General features: G+C 42.2%; 1 protein-coding gene across 1 annotated transcript in view; it reads left to right on the forward strand.

The window, feature by feature from the left end:
* Positions 1 to 23,398, forward strand: part of LOC126212949 (cation-dependent mannose-6-phosphate receptor-like) — a 125,522-nt gene that overhangs the window by 38,746 nt on the left and 63,378 nt on the right. Inside the window, exon 3 of the mRNA XM_049940467.1 lies at positions 14,404 to 14,525. Within this exon, the coding sequence (XP_049796424.1) occupies positions 14,404 to 14,525 (122 nt within the window). The remainder of the gene's footprint in view (positions 1 to 14,403; positions 14,526 to 23,398) is intronic.

The raw sequence follows: 23,398 nt of genomic DNA on the forward strand, positions 1-23,398 counted from the left end.
GTCATCGCCATAGTGGCGTATCACCCGGCGTGACAGTATTGGGTGCCATTGGTTACTAGTCTCGGTCACCTCTTATTTGCATTGATGGCACTTTGAACAGTGGACGTTATGTTTCAGATGCATTATGACCCGTGGCTCTACCCTTCATTCGATCCCTGCGAAACCCTACATTTCAGCGGGTTAATGCACAACCGCATGTTGCAGGTTCGATACGGTCCTTTCTTGATACAGAAAATGTCCGACTGCTGCCCTGGCCAGCACATTCTCCAGATCTCTCACCAACTGAAAACGTCTGGTCAATGGTGGCCGGGCAACTGGCTCGTCACAATACACCAGTCATTACTCTTGATGAACTGTGGTATCGTGTTGAAGCTGCACGGGCAGCTGTAAATGTACACGTCATCCAAGCTCTGTTTGACTCGATGCCCAGGCGTATCAAGGCAGTTAGTATGACCAGAGGTGGTTGTTCTGGGTACTGATTTCTCAGGATCTGTGCATCCAGATTGTGTGAAAATGTAATCACATGTCAGTTCTAGTATGATATATTTGTCCAATGGATACCCGTTTATCATCTGCATTTCTTCTTGGTGTATCAATTTTAATGGCCAGTAGTGTAGAAGTAAGAGTTTTACAAGAACTAATCTGCAACAGTGATTTACAAAATTGAAAACCGTGTCTGGCACCAGAAGTGTCCACCAGTTCATACATTGATCAACTAATACTCTGGCTGTAAAAAGAGTTACCAGCGTTAGTAACTATGCTTTACAATTTAACTTTTCTGATGGGGAAACACAAATTGGAGAAGCCTTGAAAGTAAATTCATTTGTTTACTGTAAACACGATTCTGATTGGTATATTGGTCTTATTGAAATTATGAATTTAGATCAGGGAGATGCCAGAATTAGATTTATGCACTCAGCAGGTCCAACAGTATCTTTTTATTGGCCAGATAGAGTTGATATTTGTCAGATCCCATTTCAAAATATATGTTACGTACCATAGTACAACCGACAACAGTGACGGGGAGGCAATATCAAATTTCAGTAGACAAAAATTGATAAATAGAAAAGGAGTAGTTTGTAGCTAATTTATTTTTAGAATAGTTTGTAGTCTAATTTATTTTTAGAATAGTTTGTAGTCTAAATTATGAAAAGGAAAGTTGCTACTCACCATATAGCAGAGATGCTGAGTCACAGATAGGCACAACTGTAGTATGGCCTCAGCAGCCAGAGATTGCAGTCATGTGTGAGTGAGTTGTGTGTGTGTGTGTGTGTGTGTGTGTGTGTGTGTGTGTGTGTTTTAATCCTATCTCTGACGAAGGTCTTGTTGGCCAAAAGCTCATTTTCCAGCAGTCTTTTTGTTGTGCCTATCTGCGATTCAGCATCTCCGCTGTATGGTGAGTAGCAACTATCCTTTTCATAATATTGTTACACTTGATCCTGGATTTTCCATTGCTGTAGCCTAAATTGTATTTCTAGATAATTAGGTGAGCAAATTTCTATTCCTGCACATGTAAATGTGGCTATTAGTTTGGATAAATTTTTGTTTCTGTGTGTAAAAGTGGAATAATTTGTTAGTGTGCCCTAAATATTGTTTTTGTGACCACTAGTGTAAATCTCATTTCCCCAAAGATTTTTTGAGTCTGTTTCAAAGAAACTTCCCTCTCTTTCCAATGATGCCAGCCAGAATACTGGGACACTGCAACTACCGTCTGCACATAGTGATATGCAATTTAAGTTGTGGACATTTAAAAGAAAGGCTAAAATGACCCTTCATAATGTGATTACAACAAATCTGATACAATATTTGAATTGTGCAGAAAATTTTACGTAAATGCAGAAATTTTCAAATCTTACGTTCTTTAATTTTAATGTAGATTAAATAAATTTAAAACTACTTATTGAATTTGTGACAGCTGTGAGTAACTTTTTTTTTTTTTTTTTTTTGTATTTTAGGCAGAAATCAGGCTCCTCTATTTCTGGAATGGCTTAAGATACAACCCTAAAACTGTAAACCAGCCATTATATATGTAAACAAACCATTTGTATCCTCTAGGGGGCTCTACGCTCTTTGGCAGGTTCTTGCTCGGCTACCACACGGCCCCAGCACCTTTTCACTTCCGTGCTGCATGTCTGACCTCTTGCTATTCTTTTTCCCCTTCCTTGAGGAACATGTCTGGGCTGCTTTTGGTAATGTATTCTGAATTTTTGGTAGTCTGTATCAGAATACTCCCCATTGTTCCTTTTTTATTTCTTCGTTCACCTTCTCCTATCCTTCCTCCCCTCCAGTGTTTGATGTTCCTCTCTTTTTTTTCCCCCCCCGTGCGCTCCTGAAGGCCGGCCTATGTATCTGATGTGTAACAGGTGACTGGGTAACGTGTAATTCCCAGCCCCGGTCGACTGGTACGGTTCACACATACCCCGTGATACGGGCCAGGCCGAGGGAGGAGTGATTGCCTGAGATGGTACCTTCCCAAATCGCCAATCGGTCCCTCTGTCACGTGTTTCGGAGGTGTGACCTGAGGTGAGAACAATCACCTACACAAGTTGGAAGGAGTGCGCCGTCGAAGACGGCAATCGTGGGGGATTTTCTCACAGTGAGCCAATCACCTTCACAGTTAATGGCTACGAAACATTAACGGAATGAGGCTAACGATTCAAAAATCCCCCCCAGCTGCATCGAGGTTCCTCGTGGTTTCCTGTGCTGAAGACGGTCAGTCCTTCGCTGTGGTAAATCTGTTTATAGATTTTGGAGAATACTTCAGATTCTCGAGCACTGACAACTGTTTGCAGCATTGCCCCTCCACGGCTATCCTGTTCGTGTCGAAGCCACGTCCGATGCCGAATTCTTCCTACGGTGTTATTTACACTAGGCTGCTCGACGGTCTGACGGAGGCAGAAATCCAAATGTACCTCTCCGATCAGGGTGTCATTGCCGTCCGTCAGGTGATGAAAAAAGTAGATACCTCTTTAGTGCCGACACGCACTCTCTTTCTCACTTTTGATGGAGCGGTTCTTCCGTCAAAGATCGAAGCTGATTATGAAGTTATCACCGTCAGAGTGTACATTCTGAACCTGACGCACTGCTACCAGTGTCATTATTACGACCACACTCGAGAGTCCTGTCGACACCCCGCCAAATGTGTAACCTGTGGTAGGGATGCTCACGAGTGCAGTTGCCTGCCGCCTCCTCCCCACTGCGTCGACTGCAGTGGCAACCGTGCCGGTTACTCCTACGATTATCCCGTCTGTCTCTACGAGCGGGCTGTCCGGGAGATCCGGGGAAAGGGAAATAGCGCCTCGGCCACTCACTCGCAAGTTGTCGGTTTGTCGGAAGCCCCGCGTTCTATTGTCTGGTACCTACAGTACTGTTCTTGCTACATCTCGCTCCACAAAGGATGTGGCCGTGCAGACGTGACCTCACATTTAGCAACGAGGTTGTGAAATCGCCCAGCATCGTGGTAGCGTCCCCGTCTCCTCCTCCGGCTGTGCGGCACGCCACCGAACTCTCGCCTCGAGGGGTGAAGTCACCAGCTACACGGCCGTCAGGCTGGGAAGGACAGGAGGAATACTCTCGTGGAGACCTCCTGCATCCCTCCAGCCGACCGACACCCGAGTCTTCCTCTGCTAAGTGGAAAGGCTGCGATAAGTCGGACAGAGGCAAACAGACTCCTCCTTCCCCGACTCGGAGATCCTCTTCGACGGTGTCACCACGCGGTACTCTTGCCCTGCCGGTTTCGTGTCACTGGTGCGCATCACAGCCCGTTTTTCTGCTCCAGTCTCTGTAGGCCGACAGCAGGAGAATGCCGACGCTTCTGTACACCTCGTGGAGCGGGATCCTCCTGCCTCTTTGCCCTGTAGTGTCAAGTCTCCGAAGACTGGCCCTCGGCAGCCGCCGATGAGATACCCCTTCATTTTTTCCTCGTCGTGTCTCTCCTGCAATGTAACATTTGCGGCCTTCTATCGGACGGAGAGGATTTACGACTGCTCTTAGAATGGCAGTGTCCACTTGTTCTCTACCTCCAGAAAACAAAATTGCATCCTGACGACTGCTCTAAATTCTCGCATTTCGTCGTCGGCATTCCGTATCGCAAATGGGTCTTGCTGCTCGTACGGGATGACGTTCGTAATCGACCCGTCTCCCTGACTACCCACCTTCGAGCTGTCGCATTTCACCTTTTCTTCCTCACTTGGCCTTTTCCATTTTGTACCGTTTACACCCCTCTGTCATACGACGCCACCAGGACAGACTTCTTCTAGCTTATTGGGCAGCTACCTCACCGCTTTCTGCTGCTCAGTGACTTTAATGTGCATAATCCCTTTTGGGGTCATCCCACAACCTGTCTGAGAGGGGCCCTCTTCTTAATCGAGTTAATCTTTTCTGCCTTTAACACCGGAGCACCCACGTTCCTTTCAGACTCCGTACACACCTATTCCCATTTGGACCTATCGTTCTAACTGCCCGGCTTACTCATAGTCTCGAGTGGTCTGTTTTCTCCGACACGTACTCGAGCGACCGTCTCCTGTGCACTATCCATTTTCTGACTTCTACCCGACCTCCGTGCACATCAAAATGGCAGCTTATTAAGGCCACCTAGAGGCTTTACTCCTCCGTGGCGACCTGTGATGAATGACATTTCCCCAGTTGTGATGACCAGGTGGAATATCTTACAAACTTTATCCTTAGCACCACAGAACATTCCATTCCTCAGAGTTTCTCTTTACCACAACGTATCTCGGTCCCTCAGTAGACTGACGCGCCATGATTCAATTCACACACAGAAACGTGCTCTCTGCATTTTTAACAATCATTCTACGATGGCAAACTGCTTTCATTATAAACAGGTGCACGCACAGTGTCGTTGCGTTCTTTGCGGTAGCAAAAAGCTAGCTTGATTTCATTCACTACTTCTTTTGACAGTCCCAATCCCTCTTCCATCATGTGGGCAAACCTCCAGTGGCTCTCTGGGACCAAGATACATTGCCCAATTTCTGGCCTGACAGTAGCAAATGATCTCATTGTGGACCCTATTGCTATCTCCAACACCTCGGACCACCATTTTGCCGAGATTTGGAGCTCCACCCACTATCACCCTGCCTTCCTCCATCGGAAACGAATGCAGGACGCTCGAGCGGTACCCTTATCTTCTGTAATCGCGAGTGATACAGTACCACCTTTACTGTGACTGAGCTAGATCGTGCTCTCACTTCATCCCATTGCTCCACCCCGGGGCCAGACGCTGATCACATTCGGATGTTGCAGCACCATTCTCTTGTGGGCAAATACTTTCTGCTTAATATGTACAACCGCATCTGGGCAGTGGGCACATTTCCCGGGTGCTGGTGTGAAGCCACTGTCATACCCATACCTAAGCTCATACCTCCTTTCTAGCTACTGCCCCATTTCCCTCACCAGTTGTGTTTGCAATGTGCTGGAAGGTACGATTCGTGCCCAGCTGATACGGTGACTCGAGTCTCGCAATTTACTAACCGGTGCACAGTACGGATTTGGAGCACGGCATTTTGCAGTTGACCGTCTCGTCACTTTGTCCACCCGTGTCTCGAATGGTTTTCTGCGGAAATCCCCGACTGTGGCCACGTTTTTGGATTTAGAGAAAAGCCTACGACACCTGCTAGAGGACCGGTATCTTCTGTACACTCTACATGTGGGGCTTTCGTGGCTACCTGCCCCATTTCCTTCAAGAATTTTTAAAAGACAGAGCTTTCGAGGTACATTTACATTTACATGACTACTCTGCGATTCACATTTAAGTGCTTGGCAGAGGGTTCATCGAACCACAATCATACTATCTCTCTACCATTCCACTCCCGAACAGCGCGCAGGAAAAACGAACACCTAAACCTTTCTGTTCGAGCTCTCATTTCTCTTATTTTATTTTGATGATCATTCCTACCTATGTAGGTTGGGCTCAACAAAATATTTTCGCATTAGGAAGAGAAAGTTGGTGACTGAAATTTCGTAGATAGATCTCACCGTGACGAAAAACGTCTTTGCTTTAATGACTTCCATCCCAACTCATGTATCATATCTGCCACACTCTCTCCCCTATGATAATACAAAACGAGCTGCCCTTTTTTGCACCCTTTCGATGTCCTCCGTCAATCCCACCTGGTAAGGATCCCACACCGCGCGGCGATATTCTAACAGAGGACGAACGAGTGTAGTGTAAGCTGTCTCTTTAGTGGACTTGTTGCATCTTCTAAGTGTCCTGCCAATGAAACGCAACCTTTGGCTCGCCTTCCCTACAATATTATCTATGTGGTCTTTCCAACTGAAGTTGTTCGTAATTTTAACACCCAGGTACTTAGTTGAATTGACAGCCTTGAGAATTGTACTATTTATCCAGTAATCGAATTCCAACGGATTTCTTTTGGAACTCCTGTGGATCACCTCACACTTTTCGTTATTTAGCGTCAACTGCCACCTGCCACACCGTACAGCAATCTTTTCTAAATTGCTTTGCAACTGATACTGGTCTTCGGATGACCTTACTAGACGGTAAATTACAGCATCATCTGCGAACAACCTAAGAGAACTGCTCAGATTGTCACCCAGGTCATTTATATAGATCAGGAACAGCAGAGGTCCCAGGACGCTTCCCGGGGGAACACCTGATATCACTTCAGTTTTACTCGATGATTTGCCGTCTATTACTACGAACTACGACCTTCCTGACAGGAAGTCACGAATCCAGTCGCACAACTGAGACGATACCACATAGGCCCGCAGCTTGATTAGAAGTCGCTTGTGAGGAACGGTGTCAAAAGCCTTCCGGAAATCCAGAAATACGGAATCAACCTGAGATCCCCTGTTGATAGCGGCCATTACTTCGTGCAAATAAAGAGCTAGCTGCGTTGCACAAGAATGATGTTTTCTGAAACCATGCTGATTACGTATCAATAGATCGTTCCCTTCGAGGTGATTCATAATGTTTGAATACAGTATATGCTCCAAAACCCTACTGCAAACCGACGTCAATGATATAGGTCTGTAGTTTGATGGATTACTCCTACTACCCTTCTTAAACACTGGTGCGACCTGCGCAATTTTCCAATCTGTAGGTACAGATCTATCGGTGAGCAAGCGGTGGTATATAATTGCTAAGTAGGGAGCTATTGTATCAGCGTAATCTGAAAGGAACGTAAATGGTATACAATCTGGACCTGAAGACTTGCCCGTATCAAGCGATTTGAGTTGCTTCGCAACCCCTAAGGTATCTACTTCTAAGAAACTCATGCTAGCAGCTGTTCGTGTTTCAAATTCTGGAATATTCCATTCGTCTCCCCTGGTGAAGGAATTTCAGAAAACTGCGTTCAATAACTCCGCGTTAGCGGCACAGTCGTCAGTAACAGTACCATCGGCACTGTGCAGCGAAGGTATTGACTGCGACTTGCCACTTGTGTACTTTACATACGACCAGAATTTCTTGGGATTTTGTACCAAATTTCGAGACAATGTTTTGTTGTGGAACCTATTAAAGGCATCTCGCATTGAAGTCCGTGCCAAATTTTGCGCGCCTGTAAATTTTAGCCAATCTTCGGGATTTTGCATTCTTCTGAACTTCAGATGCTTTTTCCGTTGCCTCTGCAACAGCGTTTGGACCTGTTTTGTGTACCATGGGGGATCAGTTCCATCTCTTACCAATTTACTCAATTGCTGTTGCTACTATATCTTTGAATTTGAGCCACATCTCATCTACATTTGCATAGTCAGTTCGGAAGGAATGGAGATTGTCTCTTAGGAAGGTTTCTAGTGACACTTTATCCGCTTTTTTAAATAAAATTATTTTGTGTTTGTTTCTGGTGGATTTGGAAGAAACGGTATTGAGCCTAGCTACAACGACCCTGTGATCACTAATCCCTGTATCAGTCACGATGCTGTCTATTAGCTCTGGATTGTTTGTGGCTAAGAGGTCAAGTGTGTTTTCGCAACCATTTACAATTCGCGTGGGTTCGTGGACTAACTGCTCGAAATAATTTTCGGACGAAGCATTTAGGACAATCTCGGAAGATGTTTTCTGCCTACCACCGGTTTTGAACAAGTATTTTTGCCAACATATCGAGGGAAGGTTGAAGTCCCCACCAACTACAACCGTATGAGTGGGGTATTTATTTGCTACGAGACTCAAAATTTCTCTGAACAGTTCAGCAACTATATCATCGGAGTCTGGGGGTCGGTAGAAGGAGCCAATTATTAACTTAGTTCGGCTGTTAAGTATAACCTCCACCCATACCAATTCGCACTATCTAGTTCGACTTTACTACAAGATAAACCACTATTGACAGACACAAACACTCCACCACCAATTCTATGACTCTGAGCACTACGGGACAACAGCTGAGGTCATCAGTCCCCTAGAACTTAGAACTACTAAAACCTAACTAACCTAAGAACATCACACACATCCATGCCCAAGGCAGGATTCGAACCTGCAACCATAGCAGCCGTGTGGTTCCGGACTGAAGCGCCTAGAACCGCTCGGCCACCGCGGCCGGCCCACCAATTCTGCCTAATCTATCTTTCCTGAACACCGTCTGAGACTTCGTAAAAATTTCTGCAGAACTTATTTCAGGCTTTAGCCAGCTTTCTGTACCTATAACGATTTCAGCTTCTATGCTTTCTATTAGCGCTTGAAGCTCAGGGACTTTCCCAGCACAACTACAACAATTTACAACTACAATTCCGACTGTTCCATGAGCCAAGCACGTCCTGTATCTGCCATGCACCCTTTGAGATTGCAGCCCACCCCGTACTTTCCCGAGGCCTTCTAACCTAAAAAACCGCCCAGTCCACGCCACACAGCCTCCGCTACCCGTCTAGCCGCCAGCTGAGTGTAGTGAACTCCTGACCTATTCAGCGGAACCCGAAACCCCACCACCCTATGGCAAAAGTCAAGGAATAAACGTGCGGCTTCTGCTCTGTCGCACACCTTTATGCGGGAAAACGGTGCGCATCATCATTCTATCCTCAGCGTCGTCCTATTTGCTATCGCCATTAACCCTATAGTGGCTTGTCTTCCGCCGGAAATCTCTGACTTCCTGTTTGTTGGTGATTTTACCATCTATTACGTTTCTCTTCAGCTATGGCTCGATCGTCTTTACTCGTGGAACGTCAAAAGTGGCTTTCGGTTTTCATCTACATCTACATCCATACTCCGCAAGCCACCTGACGGTGTGTGGTGGAGGGTACCGTGAGTACCTCTATCGGTTCTCCCTTCTATTCCAGTCTCATATTGTTCGTGGAAAGAAGGATTGTTGGTATGCCTCTGTGTGGGCTTTAATCTCTGTGATTTTATCGTCGTGGTCTTTTTGCGACATATACGTAGGAGGGAGCAATATACTGCTAGACTCCTCGGTGAAGGTATGTCCTCGAAACTTCAACAAAAGCCCGTACCGAGCTACTGAGCGTCTCTCCTGCAGAGTCTTCAGCTGGAGTTTATCTGTCATCTCCGTAACGCTTTCGCGATTACTAAATGATCCTGTAACGAAGCGCGCTGCTCTCTGTTGGATCTTCTCTATCTCTTCTATCAACCCTATCTGGTACGGATCCCACACTGCTGAGCAGTATTCAAGCAGTGGGCGAACAAGTGTACTGTAACCTACTTCCTTTGTTTTTGGGTTGCATTTCCTTAGGATTCTTCCAATGAATCTCAGTCTGGCATCTGCTTTACTGACGATCAACTTTATATGATCATTCCATTTTAAATCACTCCTAATGCGTACTCCCAGATAATTTATGGAATTAACTGCTTCCAGTTGCTGACCTCCTATATTGTAGCTAAATGATGAGGCATCTTTCTTTCTATTTATTCACAGCACATTACACTTGTCTACATTGAGATTCAATTGCCATTCCCTGCACCATGCGTCAATTCGCTGCAGATCCTCCTGCATTTCAGTACAATTTTCCAGTGTTACAACCTCTCGATATACCACAGCATGATCCGCAAAAAGCCTCTGTGAACTTCCGATGTCATCCACAAGGTCATTTATGTATACTGTGAATAGCAACGGTCCTACGACACTCCCCTGCGGCACACGTGAAATCACTCTTACTTTGTAAGAGTTCTCTCCACTGAGAATGACATGCTGCGTTCTGTTATCTAAGTACTCTTCAATCCAATCACACAATTGGTCTGATAGTCAATATGCTCTTACTTTGTTCAGTAAACGACTGTGGGGAACTGTATCGAACGCCTTGTGGAAGTCAAGAAACACGGCATCTACCTGGGAACCCATGTCTATGGCCCTCTGAGTCTCGTGGACGAATAGCGCGAGCTGGGTTTCACACGACCGTCTTTTTCGAAACCCATGCTGATTCCTACAGAGTAGATTTCTGGTGTCCAGAAAAGTCATCATACTCGAACATAAAACGTGTTCCAAAATTCTACAACTGATTGACGTAGAGACATAGGTCTATAGTTCTGTACATCTGTTCGACGTCCCTTCTTGAAAACGGGGATGACCTGTGCCCTTTTCCAATCCTTTGGAACGCTACGCTCTTCTAGAGACCTATGGTACACCGCTGCAAGAAGGGGGACAAGTTCCTTCGCGTACTCTGTGTAAAATCGAACTGGTATCCCATCAGATCCAGCGGCTTTTCCTCTTTTGAGTGATTTTAATTGTTTCTCTATCCCTCTGTCGTCTATTTGGATATCTACCATTTTGTCATCTGTGCGACAATCTAGAGAAGGAACTACAGTGCAGTCTTTCTCTGTGAAACAGCTTTGGGAAAAGACATTTAGTATTTCGGCCTTTAGTCTGTCTTCCTCTGTTTCAGTACTATTTTGGTCACAGAGTGTCTGGACATTTTGTTTTGATCCAACTACTGCTTTGACATAAGACTAAAATTTCTTAGGATTTTCTGCCAAGTCAGTACATAGAACTTTACTTTCGAATTCTTTGAACGTCTCTCACATAGCCCTCCTCACACTACATTTCGCTTTGCATAATTTTTGTTTGTCTGCAAGGCTTTGGCTATGTTTCTGGCAAAACTCTCTCGGTCCTCCCATGTGTCTTACCTGGCAGCCTGCTGTATGCGGTTCCTCGGTGTCCTACATGTCCTCAGTGGTGCAGATTGAACCACCGCTCTCTGTTTGTACCGGTCCCATGTCTTTTCGAAACTAGACTGTGGGTGTTTCGTTTATGCATCTGCACACCGTCCCTCTTATGCCCTCTCAATACTGTCCACCATCGTGGCATCTGTTTGGCCGCTGGTGCCTTTTACTCTAGCCCGGTTGAAAGTCTGTACGCAGAAGCTGCCCAACTACATCTGTCCTACCACCGTGACTTTCTCCCCAACAGATATGCGTGGCGTTTGTCTGCCGTGCGTGGCCACCCGTCCTGTGCCTCCTTCTTCAGTGACTTCTTTTATCTCTAGTACTGGGTGCGTCCCTGTTCTTTTACCTCCTGGAGTTTGCTTTCGGATCTTACTCTGACAGCTTAACTTCATGCTATTTGCATCTTTCCTGGTGGCTTCGTGTCCTCAGCTTTGTGGGGTGGCCCGTGTTCATCTCGCCCTTCATTCACTTCCTAAGGACCCTACTCCGGCCTGACTTTATCGCGTTCTGTTTCACGACCTTCACGTGGAACTTTGCGACTGTATCTTTGTGTTCAGTGACGGCTCTCAGACTGACTGACTGGTGTCGGGTGTGCCTTCGTCATTGGCACCGACGCTATTTGGTATCGGCTCCCGGCATGCTGCTCAATATTTACAGCAGAGCTCTTTGCCCTGTATCAGGCCACGCAGTACGTCTGCTCAGACACTCTGTGTCCTTCAAAGCCTCTGTGTGCTGCACACTGTTCTTCCCTTAGTGCAACAGGTCCAGGAAAGCTCTCACTTGCTCTCTCTCGGTGGAGCCACTGTGATGTTCATGAGGGTTCCCGGTCACATCGGTCTGACAGGAAACGAGGCCGCCGAGGCTGCAGTCCTCGTATCTCAGCTCGCCAGTTCTTATATTCTCTCCAATGATCTCTGTGTTGCCGTGTGTCAGCAGGTGGTGTCACTTTGGCATCACCACTGGTCCTCCCTACATGGGAACAAGCCCTGAGTTATGGTATATTGATAATTTTTACTTATGGACCGTCTGACAGCAACTGAATAAAACACAATTTTAGTCCCATACGCGTTTCGCCTTTATTTTCTGCAAGGCATCATCAGTGGCCTGGAATATGTACATATGTTAGCTATTTAATTTACATTTTTGTCACTGTGCCTATAGGTTATAAACAGTTCTGGTGGTTGGTATTTCCTGTTAAGTAGTAATGTTTTGAACTGTACTTACAGGTTACATGGACAATTGCTTACATATTACGCTCCTGTTGCACTTTTGGTGTTGTTCTTCTTCTTATGAATGCCAATTTGCAGTTTTTTTCCCCACATTCCACAATGGAAGAACACTGTGCCTTTACCTTTCATTAGTAAGGTTACAGATCGAATCGGCAAAATTTTGCTGAAACATAAAGTAAAACTGGTATTCAAACCTACCAGAAAAATAGGACAAGTACTTCATTCTGTTAAAGATAGAAGGCCACCATTATCATCTAGCGGTGTGTATAAAATTCCGTGTACCTGGGGCAAGGTCTATATTGGTACTATGAAAAGAAGTGCGAATACGAGGGTAAAGGAGCATAAAAGTCTTTGCCGACTGGGTAAAATAGATAAATCGGCCGTTGCAGAACATGCACTTCAGTCCGGTGACCATGTAGTTAAGTTTTCTGAAACTACAGTTTTAAGTGCTACCACGAACTGTTATCCACGACTGTATAGGGAGGCTATTGAAATTTATAAACATGAAGATAATTTTAATAGAAAAGAAGAGGCCTTGAAATTAAGCGAGATATGGACAGTGGCGTTACAGAATCGATAAGTGATTTTTATCTATGACAGACTATTATCGATAGTTACTTTTTATCTTTGACTAGTTTTCTCTTTGCTACTATGTGCGAGCTAGACCACGCCCACTTTCCTCGGTATTTAGGCCGCTCTCCGACGCCCGACTCGTCAGTCGGCAGGACTCAACAGGACCACCCATACCTCTGAGGGTGTCCAACGTAGTATTGGACGAAACATTAGGAATAGAAGTATTCCATGGACCACGGCCATATAACCCGGAAGAATTATAAACAACAGTACCATCCGGTCGTGAAAGCCTTCATTGTATGATTAGTAAATATGCTTGTACAAAAAGTGTCTGTGCTATTAGTGTTCGTATTATCAGTTGAAATATGAGTTTTCTTAGCAGTTAAAGATCTGTGGCATGTTAACAGCTGTGAGAAATAATGCTGCTGTGTCTGTTCTTGTGCCCTGTGTGCCTGTAACAATATGTTTGCACGGGGCAGGCTGAAATATTTCAGAATATAATCTCACAGTCACACCCAGCAACAAACATTTTTACTATTGACATGAATTTGTAATTAATAGTTGGTGTATAACTAAGAGTTATGCACCTGACGAAAGTAGCATGCTGGTGATACCCATAGTGCCAGTAAAGACTGGAAAGTAAATGTGACGCAAGCTGAGAAAGCATTATCTTATTACATACAGGGTGTACAGAAAGTCTGAGAACAATTTCAATTATTCATTGCACAAGAACCAAACATTGTCAAGATATCATACATGTGCCATTTTGAAGAGAAACCCTAAAAGTTGTCCGTCCCCCCCCCCCCCCCCCCGCCCCCATTGTATATCGGTGCATCATAGGTTGTTTATTTTCCAAAAGGTAAATGTTTTTTTTTTTTTTGCCTTGTCACGTCGAAAATAGTACGGGCCATTCTTCTTCGCCAAGAGCACTGTCACTGGATATTCCTACTTGGTCATGTTGCAGCAATGGCTGATGCCTCAAATCCAATCGGACTCTCAGTTCATCTTTCTGCAGGATGGGGCTCCACCCCATTTTCATCGTAAAGTTCACGGATACCTGAACACGGAGCTGCCACATTGATGGATCGGCTGTGCTACAGAAGGGGACAGCTGTTTCGCTGAATGGCCTCCCCAATCACCAGATCTCACTCTGTGTGCCTTTTTGGTGTGGGGACACATTAAAGATCTGGTGTATGTACTGCCTCTACCACGTGATGTAGCAGAGCTCCGAGAGCGAATATGGGAAGCATTTGCCACAGTCGAAGATGCCATGCTGGGACGGGTATGGCAAGAATTCGATTACCGTATTGATGTCTGCCAGGTCACTCATGGTTCGCGTATTGAATGTTTGTAAAAATAACTTTCAGAGTTTCTCTTCAAAATGCAGTATGTATGACATCTGTACAATGTTTAGTTCTTGTACAATAAATAATAGAAAGTGTTCCCGGACTTCATGTACATCGTGTATTTTGTTCTTTTCAATGTTATTTCTAGAGATTTCAAACAGACTTTCTTCAACAGGTTTGCTTGTTAAACTCGACGTCTAATGACTACACAAATTTGGGCCGTGCAAATGAGACATCTTTTGTGAATGAGGATGGCCTGTACAACCCCATCTACCTACAGTACAAATACGGAAACAGGTATTTACAGTAAATGAACAGTACTGGAATTCAGTAACAAATTTTGCATGCTGTCTGAGTTGTGGTTCTGTGCTTGGTTATGTTACTTAGCATATAAATTTAGTGAGGCAAATTATATTAAACTCTCTGATGTTCTATAGCAACACTACATATAATGTGAAATTCAAATCATTGGCTACAAAAGTCAGTGAACTCTTCCCTAACAGTAACTGAAAACACAGGGAGAAAAAAATGATCTGGTACAAACACAGTCCACATAACAGTCGCAACTCTCCGTCTCAATTTTTGTAACACCCAGCGATAGCAGTGCATCGAGCAGCCATTGAGCAACACTTCCTGAATATGATACCGGATGAATGTGAATACTAAGTTTTATATTGACTTGTAACATACTTTTCACATTTTGGTTGTGTATGTAGTGCCATAAAAATTAACAATAACTGAAAAAATTACACCACATTTATCATTACAGGGGAACCTCACTTAACGAGCACCTCCTGTAATGCGCAATTCGCATAATAAACAAAACAAATTGTAAAGAAATGGCTTTGCTTAACGAGTGATGTTTTGCATAATGAGTGACAACGATTTAGTGTGATGTCACCAGCTGTTTGTGCACAGCAGGGGAAACATTCAAACAACATAAACCCCTTTCAACATCAGCAGAGGAATATGAACAATGTCTAGTTTGTACTGAAGTTTTAGTTTGATTGTCTTTCTGCTACCATTTTAGTGCAGCTTGTGATCACACATTTTTCTAAACTTGTTTTCACACAAAGTGTTTCTTTTGTGTGTGCAAATTTTAACAACCTTTATAGAAATGTCCCCGAAGATAAAGCCGCAAGATGATGACCATAAGAGAAAGAAAATGGCCATAGAAACGAAACATAAAATCACGATGTGAGTGTTGCTGATTTAGCATGCACATACAATCAGTCTACATCAACTATTTGCTCTACCCTCGAGAACAAGGACATGATTATGGAGATAGATGCTTGTTCAGTACAGTTCCCCACAGTTGTTTAATGAACAAAGTAAGAGCATATGGACTATTGGACCAATTGTGTGATTGGATTGAAGAGTTCCTAGATAACAGAACGCAGCATGTCATGCTCAGTGGAGAGAAGTCTTCCGAAGTAAGAGTGATTTCAGGTGTGCTGCAGGGGAGTGTCGTAGGACCGTTGCTATTGACAGTATACATAAATGACCTTGTGGATAACATCAGAAGTTCACTGAGGCTTTTTGCAGATCATGCTGTGGTATATCGAGAGGTTGTAACACTGGAAAATTGTACTGAAATGCAGGAGGATCTGCAGCAAATTGACACATGGTGCAGGGAATGGCAATTGAATCTCAATGTAAACGAGTGTAATGTGCTCCAAATACAGAGAAAGAAAGATACCTTATCAATTAGCTACAAAATAGCAGGTCAGCAACTGGAAGCAGTTAATTCCATAAATTATCTGGGAGTAGGCATTAAGAGTGATTTAAAATGGAATGATCATATAAAGTTGATCGTTGGTAAAGCAGATGCCAGACTGAGATTCATTAGAAGAATCTTAAGGAAATGCAATCTGAAAACAAAGGAAGTAGGTTACAGTACACTTATTCGCCCACTGCTTGAATACTGCACAGCAGTGTGGGATCCGTACCAGGTAGGGTTGATAGAAGAGATAGAGAAGATCCAACAGAGAGCAGCGCACTTCGTTACAGGATCATTTAGTAATCGTGAAAGTGTTATGGAGATGATAGATAAACTCCAGTGGAAGACTCTGCAGGAGAGATGCTCAGTAGCTGGGTACGGGCTTTGAAGTTTCGCGAATGTACCTTCACTGAGGAGTCGAGCAGTATATTGCTCCCTCCTACGTATGTCTGGTGTAGAGACCACGAGGATAAAATCACAGAGATTAGAGCCCACACAGAGACATACCGACAATCCTTCTTTCCACGAACAATACGAGCCTGGAATAGAAGGGAGAACCAATAGAGGTACTCAAGGTACCCTCCGCCACACACTGTCAGGTGGCTTGCAGAGTATGGATGTAGATGTAGATGTAGAAAGGGAGTGACAAGTGTATCTAAAAAATGGTTTCATATTCTGTATGATGTCAAAAGGTTGTTCCTTATATGAATAAATGAAAAGCAATTGCAAGGCAACACTATTAATGAGAACATCATTTGTGAGAAGGTGAGAGTGATTTTTGCCAATCTCGTTAAGATGATGACAGTATCATCAGCAGCCAAAGAAGTATTTAAGGGAAGCTGTGGGTGGCTTGAGGACTTGACGAAAGTAACCGGCATCCAAAAAGTTGTGAGGTACAGCAAAACAGCCAGCTGCAACACAAAGGCAGCAGAGAACTTCATCAGCAACTTCGAGATGCTCGTAGGTTCTAGGGTCATCTGCCGCAACAGGTTTTTAATTGTGGTGAGATGGGTCTATTCTGGAAAGAGATGCCAAAGTGGACCGTTGTAACAGTGGAGGAGAATGCATTCCCAGTCACAAGCCAATGAAAGACTCGTCTCACACGATTATTCTGGGCCGCTGCAAGTGGCGATTCGGAAATTAAACCACTACTTGTTTACCGTTCACAAACTGCACAAGTCTTCAAGAAGTGTCAAGTCCAGAAGAGCAGGTTAAATGTGAAGTGGAGGTTCAACACAAGACTTCGGTGACGTGTGATCTTTTTTGTGATTGGATCAGTTTGGAACTTTGATGAAAAACTGTTTGCTTGAGGTGAATCTGTCACTTTGTGTCTTGCTTGTTATGGACAATGCTCCTGCCCATTCTCCATGCCATCAAGACCACCTCGTTGAAGAATTTCAATTCATCAAGATCCAGTTTCTGCGTCCCAACACCACTCCATCACTCCAACCTATGGACCAGCAGGTTACTTCTAACTTTAAGAAGCTGTACACTAAAGCACTATTCGAGCATTGCTTTGAACTGACTGAAGCTACCAATCTCATTCTCAGAAAGTTTTGGAAATATCACTTTAACATCGTTGCCTCTGTCAAGGTGATGGAAAATACATGAGAAGGGGTTACCGAGAGAACTTTGTTCTGCTTGGAAGAAGCTTTGGTCAGAGTGCATTGTCGAATGTGACTCTGAGGCATTTGAGCCTGTACCTGTGGAGTCTGTAGTCAGTGAGATTGTGTCTTTGACCGAGAGCATAGGACTAGAAGTGGATAACAGTGATATCAATGAGCTTGTGGAAGATCACAGCCAAGAAATGACCACCAAAGAGCTTATCGTGTTGCAGTGTGTTTCACAGCAGGAAGTTGTGAAGTTCTTCAGAGAAGGAGGAGGAGGAGGAATAAGCAGTAACAGCAGAGTAGAAGCTTCTGGCACAATAAGAGGAATGCTGAAAGCATGGGAATCAGTTGTATCGTACATTGAAAATCATCACCCCAATAAAGCAGTGGCTACGTGCGCTACAAATTTATTTGACGATAACACTGTGTCACATTTTTTGCCAAGTGTCGAAGCATTTGTAGAAACAAATGACTATAAAAAGCTTCCTAGTAAAAAACAATTAGTGGTGTATTGTAAACAATTAATCACATAATACTATATGTGCAATTTTCTTTGAATAAATGACATGTATAAGATAAAACTTTTAGTACTTTTCTGAATAGAAAACATTATCATATTTTATTTTAAATTATATGAGACAAATTGTTTCCCTTAATGAGTGTTTCACACTATGAGTAAGATTCTCTAACGAATTATGCTCACTGTGTGAGGTTCCACTGTATTTAGTTTCCTAAGGACCCTAGGAGATACAAAACTGTGCATTACATTACAGTTTATTTGTGATTCTCCTGTAACGTACAGACATTTACTGATTGATATCATTTTTCTTTAATAACAAAAAATTGCTGGTAAACACCAGAAGACATGATCTTTTACAGAAAGATCACATATCTAATGAAGCAGATATCACACACATAGCCAAATCAGTGAATGTGGAATGTAGGAACCTATATGGAAGTGATACCTACATTATTTAATGTATCAAATAAGCCACCACAACTGTAGCTTAAGGGATAATAAATCATCAAAATCAGTAAAACTGTTTCCCAGCACAGGAGAAACCAATTCCACAGTTGTTACTAAATCTGAGCCACCAACAGCAAGAATCTTCAACACATTCGCTTTTGAAAGAAAAGTAATTCAACTACAATAACATTCGTGTGTTAGGAAATCAACTTAAGTGGAAAAATGGGCAAATCATAAGACACCAAAAAATTTTAAGATTCAAGGGAAGTGCCTATGGCAGTAACAATAAACAACAACAGAAATACATGTTTTCATGCATGACATAGGTGTTTATATTCTGTTGCTTTGGGAGATTCCACGGTGACTCCTGCTACATTTTGAAATCAGTGTTTTATTATGTTGACTTGTTATCAATCTATTAACCCATACTTTATTTTGTAAATCATCATTATAAATTGTTTTCTCCAGGCAAAGATCTTCAATTGTTATTTAAGCAGGGAAGAGCTTTAAAATTAAAGAACAAGAATGTAATTTATGTTGTGACTTGTGTTACAAATTTGGGACATCCTATTTCTAATGTGCATTTTAGGTCAAAAGTGTCCTCAAACTATTAGGAGTATGGATCTAGTTTTTATCACAGAAAATGCATATTAGGTTGGCATTCAAATGACACCATTACAGATTTCTAAAAATATTTATACCATGTGAAATACTGTACTATATTGAAAAAGGCGCGTGACTCAATGTTATGTGACTCGTGTTACTTGCTACTTCTGGTTGGAAAAACTTTTTTACTGCAAGCAGAGAAATTAAAATTTGGTATTGTGTGTCAAATAAGATAAACTTAACATTAACATTTTACTTTTGGAACACGGTGAAAAATTATAAGAGCATGAAATTTTTGAAAATGAACTGTAAATTCAATTAAAAGTATCCTCTTGCGTTGGCAACATCAAATGGATTAATTTTCTTCAAAATTTCATCGCATTTTACAGGCCATTTCCAATAGTGACCAGCATTCTCCATTACACTGATTAAGTAATAATTTCCAAAAACTGAATGTACTTCTCCAGCATTGAATTTACTGTCATATTCTACTTTGTACCAGTCTCAAATTTTCACACTTTCTGCAGTATGATGATCTGCAGCAGCAAAATTCTTTGGAGACAGCAGATATGTTTGTAGTACTCCTTTCTTGTAGTGAAAGCAGTAAATGCTTTTTATGTTTTGTATTAGTCATGCTGAAGAAAATATTTGAGCCCACTGATTCCTCGAATTTCGTCAATAGACACATGAAAAACCTGCACAGTTGTGGTACTTGAGTAAAAGTTGATGCATCACCTACTATGGATTTTCATTTTTTTATTGCATTCCCCACTAGCCATTCTGCAACTGCACCAATTCCATCTACGGCTCCTTTACCATGGGATGTAGCAAATAAGTTCTAGATGCTTCTTCTTAAATTCTTCATATTTTCCTCCACTTTTTAACTTTTCCCTCCTCCTACTCTGTCTTTCTGCTGCTGCTAGGGCATCCTCTTTTTCCAATCTTAAAATAATACAACTGTTAGCCAGATTATGTGACTCACGTTACACATTTAATTTTCTGTTTTTACAGTATTGGTTGAAATTGGGAAAATTAGTAGTGATATTAGTCTCACATTCATACTAAGAAGTAAATTACTGAACAAGATAAAGTTATCTCTATTATCTCTCTTGGTATAAAAACTTAATTACATGAAAGTGACTCATGTCACATGAAAGTTCATGCTGTTGTATTACATTATTTATTCCAACCTATAATTTACCTACTTCAGTTTTATAGTCTTTATGCAATACATTAGGGTATGTAACAGTAATATAAATAATGATATTCTAATATAATAGAGGGAAACATTCCACATGGGAAAAATTATATATATAAACAAAGATGAGGTGACTTACCGAACGAAAGCGCTGGCAGGTCGATAGACACACAAACAAACACAAACATACACACAAAATTCTAGCTTTCGCAACCAACGGTTGCCTCATCAGGAAAGAGGGAAGGAGAGGGAAAGATGAAAGGATGTGGGTTTTAAGGGAGAGGGTAAGGAGTCATTCCAATCCCGGGAGCGGAAAGACTTACCTTAGGGGGAAAAAAGAACATGTATACACACACACACACACACACACACACACATATCCATCCACACATACAGACACAAGCAGACATATTTAAAGACCCTTTTTTCCCCCTAAGGTAATTCTTTCCGCTCCCGGGATTGGAATGACTCCTTACCCTCTCCCTTAAAACCCACATCCTTTCATCTTTCCCTCTCCTTCCCTCTTTCCTGATGAGGCAACCGTTGGTTGCGAAAGCTAGAATTTTGTGTGTATGTTTGTGTTTGTTTGTGTGTCTATCGACCTGCCAGCGCTTTCGTTCGGTAAGTCACCTCATCTTTGTTTTTATATATAATGATATTCTAATTCTTACCTGCCAATTAGATGAAATGAAGGTCTAAAATCTCCAATAATGCACACTCTTGTCACATGAAAAACATATGGCTTTTAAAAATTGCTACAGATTATGGAGGGAAAGCAATAATTGGCCACAAACCATTGTTGCCATACAGTAAAATGTCCAGCATTTTCAAAAAATATATATAAAAAAGTTCCAAATTTTAAACTTTTAAATATCATAAGTGTTTCCTACTTAACACGGAATATCGCCTTTCGCACAGTAAGCTGCAAATATACACACAACTGAAAATATTTCATCATGAATGAGTTGTAGCTTTTGTCATTGAATCAGTGTGATTAGGCTGTTTTTACATGTAGTTCATGATAATTCATGTCTTTTGATAATTTGCTAATGCACAGAAAGCAAAAATATATCAACTGTTTCGTTAATCAAGTAGGAAATAATTAAAAACAAACAGTATGCTTAAGACGCATATGACTGACTGCTTTCTCGCCACTTGGAATGCTAGTGTTGCTCCAGTTGTCAAACGGTATCAACTTTTGCACCAGAGAGTGTTGTGACTGCTTGTATTACTCTGTGGTACAAGTGGATCCATGAAATTTACTTAGTATTGCACACTCCACCACCAGACACAAGATGGCGTAATTATCTGCCTATTTAGTTGATCAATAAATGGCTCATAATATAATATTTGTGGTCACCTATGTTGTGAATTTATTATGATTTGCACCTGCTAACCAGATCTGAATAACAGTGTTTCTGTTCTTCTTAGTGGACTACTTTTCCTTTGCAATCAATGCTAGAGCCTGAAAGAGACCTGTTATCCTTGTCAGATCTATGTAATTTCAATACCAATCTGTTAAAGCTTCTGTGTACATTGATAGGTAACTGCCATCAGTTATGTAAAACACAGTTGTATTAAAATTGCTTGAATTACAGAAGCCTTCCTCATTAGACTGTACACTGTGAATAAAGTTTGACAGATGAATAGTGATGTGGGAAAGATGGAAATTGATTAATAATAGCTTGAATAATTATAAAAATTGATTGGAAAGAGTAGTTGAAAGAAATTAGAAGGTAATTTATGGATTTGTGCACAATCTTGGGTGGACTTTAACTGATACCAATATCAACAGACCTTTAATATGAATACATTGAAGGTCAAGTAATGTGATTTGCGTTACATACTGCTGCACATTAATTGCATTGTGCTTAGCCTCGATTGTGACAGTGATGATGCAGGAATGCTCCTCCTGATACCCCATAAGTTCTCATTTGGTGTAAATCCAGTTGATATATGGGGAAGGTTGTTAACTTGTAAGGAAGGAGTGACATGTTCGATCCACTTGGTATGTTTACGAGACATATAGGTCCTCACACACCTGTTGAAATCTTTCAACACCCTTTCTATGGGGGATGCTTCGGGATAAAATTTGGATACTAAAATGTGTATGATTTAGTTGGAATTTATAAACTCTTTCCATTTCCATCCAGCAAAATGAGAAGCATTACCTGTTACCATGACTTCTGGTTTTCCTACTCTTTCAAAATAATCCTCTTTGATTTGTCTTATAATTGAAAAGGCTGTAATGTTATTACAGCACATAGTTTTACGTATTTGGTGAAAATATCATACAGACCTACTATATACTTTACTCTCCCATTACCTCTGGGATAGGGTCCAGCCACATCCAATGATACCTTCTCTTGTGGTTTTTAGCCACAATGGGATGTAGTTCAGTCTGTTTGGAGATGTTAGAATGTTTTGCTTTCTCGCAGACAATACACTTTTTTACCACATGTAGTACTCTTTGCCTGTTGTTGTTATTGTGGTCTTCAGTCCAGAGACTGTTTTGATGCAGCTCTCCATGCTACTCTATCCTGTGCAAACTTCTTCATATCCCAGTACCTACTGCAAACCTACATCCTTCTGAATCTGCTTAGTGTATTCATCTCTTGGTCTCCCTCTACAATTTTTACCCTCCATGCTGCCCTCCAATACTAAATTTGTGATCCCTTGATGCCTCAGAACATGTCCTACCAACCGATCCCTTCTTCTAGTCAAGTTGTGCCACAAATTTCTCTTCTCCCTAATTCTATTCAATACCTCCTCATTAGTTATGTGATCTACCCATCTAATCTTCAGCATTCTTCTGTAGCACCACATTTCGAAAGCTTCTATTCTCTTCTTGTCCAAACTATTTATCGTCCATGTTTCACATCCATACATGGCTACACTCCAAACAAATACTTTCAGAAACGACTCCTGACACTTAAATCTATACTCGATGTTAACAAATTTCTCTTCTTCAGAATCGCTTTCCTTGCCATTGCCAGTCTACATTTTATATCCGCTCTACTTCGACCATCATCAGTTATTTTTCTCCCCAAATAGCAAAACTCCTTTACT

The sequence above is a fragment of the Schistocerca nitens genome, chromosome 11 (assembly GCF_023898315.1).
Source record: "Schistocerca nitens isolate TAMUIC-IGC-003100 chromosome 11, iqSchNite1.1, whole genome shotgun sequence".
Lineage (NCBI taxonomy): Eukaryota > Metazoa > Arthropoda > Insecta > Orthoptera > Acrididae > Schistocerca > Schistocerca nitens.